General features: G+C 53.8%; 1 protein-coding gene across 1 annotated transcript; it reads left to right on the forward strand.

The window, feature by feature from the left end:
- Positions 1-1,895: 1,895 nt before the first annotated feature.
- On the forward strand, positions 1,896-4,441 carry PODANS_2_1110 (uncharacterized protein; the record flags this gene model as incomplete). The annotated part of the gene is made up of 2 exons (XM_001910820.1): positions 1,896-3,670; positions 3,988-4,441. 2 exons carry the CDS (start codon positions 1,896-1,898, stop codon positions 4,439-4,441), a joined length of 2,229 nt encoding a protein of 742 aa, XP_001910855.1.
- Positions 4,442-4,795: the final 354 nt, after the last annotated feature.

The raw sequence follows: 4,795 nt of genomic DNA on the forward strand, positions 1-4,795 counted from the left end.
TTTGTTTACATGCATTGATATGAGTCAACGGGGAGATGTCTGCTCGTTCCGATAGGTTGGCAAGTTGCTTTCTGAAGTGTTGAGGCTCATGCATTCCACAAGCCCACCACAAGCTTATGTGGCTTGTCTGTTCGTTTGGTTGCGGTGGAGGAGAGGTTAGCAACGGAAAACACCGATCAAGCGTGGATTAGGGCGCCAGACTAAGGTAGTAAGAACCAGAAAGATAAATAACGGGACAGATATCTATGTGGCTGTTTAGGTTCTTTCGCCTCTTTTCTAATGCTGGCTGTTACGCTGTCAATCGGTAGCAAGTAAATACCTTACCTAACTTAGATATCAACACTAAGATATTTTCCAAGTGCATCTGCTGTTTTGCCTTGCAACTTTCATCTTCAACCCTGGTCCCTTGTCCCTCGTCCCTTCCTGCCCTCTGCCGGAGACGCACAACAGGCAGGCGCACAACACCTCAAAGCTACGGTCGTACTTGCTTGTGATCTGCTCAACTGGCTACACCTGCCAGCTAGGTAGATACGAGGGCTCCCAGTCACCTAGCTCCAGCACCATCAGCGGCATCAGCCTTGTTTTAACTGACACTGTCCGCTGGCCCACCGGTGTGCCGTTCCACGAGGCCTCACTCATTCTTGTCCTCGCTCTATTGTTACCGCACGCCTCGTTACCATTCTCAGCTCTATTTTCCGGCCAAGGATACCAGTCCTGCTGTCAACAGTGCTAACCTGCATATACTTTCTATAGAGGAGGTTCACGGCGGTATAAACACGACAACCCAAGTCGACCAGGCTTTCCCCCAGCTGTCTCAACTGATTGGACTGCGACTATATCATTCCGTTTGCACGCACCCACCACGCACATCCTGTTGCCTCTCTCTCTCTCTCTCTCTCTCTCTCTCTCTCGCCTCCCGGGGGGGCAGTGCCGGCATTGTTTCCTTTTGGATTTGATTTGATCAGTGTGTGCTGTCTCCGCCATTTGTTTTTGTTCTGTACTGTTTCCTTTGACTTCCCGAGCTTCTCTGCTTTTTCCATGTACACGCCTTTGGCTGATGCGAAAGCAGGGTTCTCCGTCAACGCAATGTCTGGTGGTAACCTGCATCAACAGCAGCCTGACTGCAAGCAGCCTAGGCCTCATTGGTTCGCTGGGGAGCTTTCATCGCCTTCCGTGGCATCTTCTGGCCGCTCTCTGTCATTGACCAGTCTTGAGTCCGTTTCTTCTCTTGATAGTGTGTCAGAATCGGCCTTGAAGACACCAACAGCACCGGCAAACTGGCGTGCTGATTCCAACGAGACAAAAGAAGCTGCAGGCACGACCGACCAAGTAGTAAATAAGCCAGGCAGGCGTCACAACTTTCGTCAGGGCTCTTCATCTTCTCTGTTCACCAGTTCTGGTGCTGCGACTCCGACATCGTCTCATCGCATCCCTTCGGTAGTGAACCCAACTTCTCAGAACGCGGGTATTCATGCGCCAAAACCCTCTGTTGAAAGGGGACGACACGAAGAAGACCCTGCTGGCAGTTGCGGAGCACGCGATCCTGACTGTTTTGATTCGGTTAGTGGTGTTGGGTCAAGGCTCGACACTGATGGTGAACAAGGCCACAGAGGTACATACCCCTCTTGCACACATGTTCCTGATGCAGCTTACTGACCTGTAACTGCAGCTCACGAGTTCTCTTTTGTTGACGATAACAGCCTGAAGGCATCTTCAGGGCTTGTATCACCTAGCTTTTCCCTCCAAGCTGGATACAGGAGAAAGTATTCACATGAGCGTGACAGAAAAGCCCATATTTTGCAGCAGTTTGAGAGTATCAGAGGTGTTTGGCCGTCGGATTCTGTAACTGGTTGGTGTACCCTGCTTCTAAACGACGACGCCAGTATGCCTGACTGATGATCATAGCTGCGTCGCACAATACAAGCGGATCCAGCCTCCTTTTCAAAGCTCCCATCGCAAAGAACATCGCCGAGATCAAATCTAAGCTCGCGTTCGCTGGGCTTCTTGCCTCAACGGCCCTTTCTCAGCCAGCAGACAGGCACAACTACACCACCCCCCGTCCTCCTTCCCCGAGTATCGGCTCGGACACTACAATAAGGGCGGCTCCGCATCAGCTGACCACGTATTCCGGCCAATCAATAGAGGTCACATCACCAGCAATACAAACAACAGGCAGTGCCCCGAACACCTCCGAGCCATTGTCCTCCGTTCCGGACCCACTTTCCGAAGGCATAAATATCTCCTTCGGGCAGCTCCCGAACTTGAACTCAGATTCCTCTTTTTCTTTTGATGAGCAGCAACAACAGCAACAGCAACAGCAACAGCAACAGCAACAGCAACAGCAACAGCAACAGCAACAGCAACAAAAATCGTCCAAGCATCTTGAAAAAGAAGAAATGTCTGGCTCCGTCGCGGGTAGCGTTGGCGCTGGCGAGCAGATGCGTCTGTCTGGTGGTTTGAGTGGAAGAGGGCAGCTTGCTGCCAGCACTGCCGGCCCCTTTGGTGGTCGCGCGAGAGGTACGTTTTTTTTTCCATTCATCTGTGTTAGTAGGTGTGTTTTGGAATTCATATACTTTCTCTTTTCTCTTTTTTCTTTTGCTTTTCTTTTCCTTTTCTTTTCTTTTGCTTTTTGCGTTGTCTCTGCTATGGTTGTTGCACCGGTTGAATTTGTCTTCACTGGTAGAAACACAAGCTCTAACATGCTTCCAGGCATTGACAACTGGCGCCAGCGAGCGCAGTCCCCGCCCCAGCCCAGGACCGGCAATGGTATATATCTATTCAGCCTCAATCATCTGAGCCAAGCTGATCAGTATATAGATACAACCTCTTCTCCTTCTCTGGGCGCGGTCCTTGCTCCCGCCAATGGCAACTTTGCTGCTGGCCCCTCCCAGGGGTACAACCCTGGCTTCTCTTCGCCTGTTGCGCCGCGCTCTCCCACCTTGGCGTCTTTTTCTTCTGCCCCGACCCGCCCCGCCGTCCTGTCCCCTGCTGCCCGGCAGCAGTTCACTCCTTTCCCCGGCCCATCCGCCGTCACCGGCATCTTTTCGCCTGGCACTCCGACCATCTCTGCCGGTCTCAGTTTTGGTGACTTTGCCGGTGGCTCCGGCTTCTCGCCCGTCGGCTTCTCTGGTGCTGCCAGCTTTGTCGACCCGTCTGGTTTCGCCTCTCTGTCGCTCTCTGACCCCGCGGCCGCCCGCCAAGGCCAGCTCGCCCATCTGCGAATGATGGGTGATGCTGGGACTGGCAATCTTTTCTCGCCCCCGACATCCCAGCCCCGGGGGCTGTACGGAGTCCCTTCGTCTTCTGCCGGTGGTGGTGGCTCGGCCACGACCCCAACCACGACCGCTCCCCCGGCGATCCCCGCCCCGCGCCCCCAGAACTGGGATCTGGCTCAGTACCAGAGCCAGTATCTGGTCACCATCGGCCCTGATACCCAGGGATACTGTTTTGTCCGCCCTGACGGCAGCCGGACCCGACTGGTGCCCGTTGACATGCTCCCATTCTCGCTCGTTGGGCTTCCGCCTTCGGAGAACGACAATGACAAGCTGATTGAGTTGGTGATTCCCACCGGTATGGACCGACTCTGCAAGAATAGCAATATTGAGCGGGCGGTTGTTCAGGTACGTTCCATTCTAGTGTTTATTTACTTGCCCCTTTTCTTGTTGGGTGGGTGACGGGTGATGGTCTGTGCACTCAGCCCTCAACCCCCACCAACCCTAGCCCGTCACTGCTCTCTTTCTCCTGCCTGATGCTGACTTTGTGAACAGTCCCCCCCTAATCGCCATCAAGACCCCATCCAGGTAAGCAGTTTTCCTCTCTTTTTCCTCATAATCACCTGGAGATCTCTCCCGCCCATCCAGCCCAATCCAACTGAGACTCGTATCAGAACCGTATTGACCATATCCTGCTCGCGTCTGATCCTCAGGCTTCTTCTGCTGCCGCCACTACCGGTTCCGGTCCGACTTCCCCTTCTGCCGCACAGCCTAGAAAGATCAAGGTCTATTGCGACAAGTGGGTTCACGAGGGCACCTGCGCGTTCACTCAACAAGGATGCAAGTACAAGCACGAGATGCCTATGGACAAGGCCACACAGCACAGTTTGGGGCTGTTTCATGGTTTGCCTACCTGGTGGAAGAAGAGGCAGGCAGAGCTGTCTCGCGAGAGCGAGCGGGGTCCTCTGGAGCGCGGTGGGGGTGTTTCCGTTGGTGGAAGGTTTGCTACGGGCGGTTCTGGTGGCGTCACCGGCACTGGCGCTGGCGCCGGTGCTGGTGCTGAAGGTGGTCACAGACGATATGGTTCGAGCTGGTCGCGCTGGGACAGTGGGAGTGGTGGAAGTGGTGTGGGGAGCGCATCTGGTATGCGCCGCGGTTCTTCTTCTACTGGGAGTGAGTCTGGTTTCCATTCTACCAACTGGAGAGAGCGTAACCCGGCCCCGGGGTAATGAGCAGATGGTGTGGTTTCTTTTTGTTGCTGGCCTAATCTGAAGGTGGTGCGGTTGGCGTTTTCGTTTGCTTATATAAAGAAGAATACCCCGCGGTATAGTATATACCCCAAGCGGTTTGAGAGCGTTGAAGGGGTGTGGGCGATTGGGCGGGATGTGATTAGGTGTCTGCGAGTGCAGTTGTAGTTGTGTACTGACCGAGTGAATAATGTGGTTTTTGGGATGTTTGTGTCGCTGGTGAAGTTTCATCAGTGTGTGGAGATTGTGGAGGGGGTACAACCGCACGACAACCCGAAAATACGACTTCGTCAACGGCCTTTACGACCAAGTAATCCTCCAACTGCTTGTCACAAT

Source organism: Podospora anserina, chromosome 2 (genome assembly GCF_000226545.1).
Source record: "Podospora anserina S mat+ genomic DNA chromosome 2, supercontig 2".
In the NCBI taxonomy this organism is placed as follows: Eukaryota; Fungi; Ascomycota; class Sordariomycetes; order Sordariales; family Podosporaceae; genus Podospora; species Podospora anserina.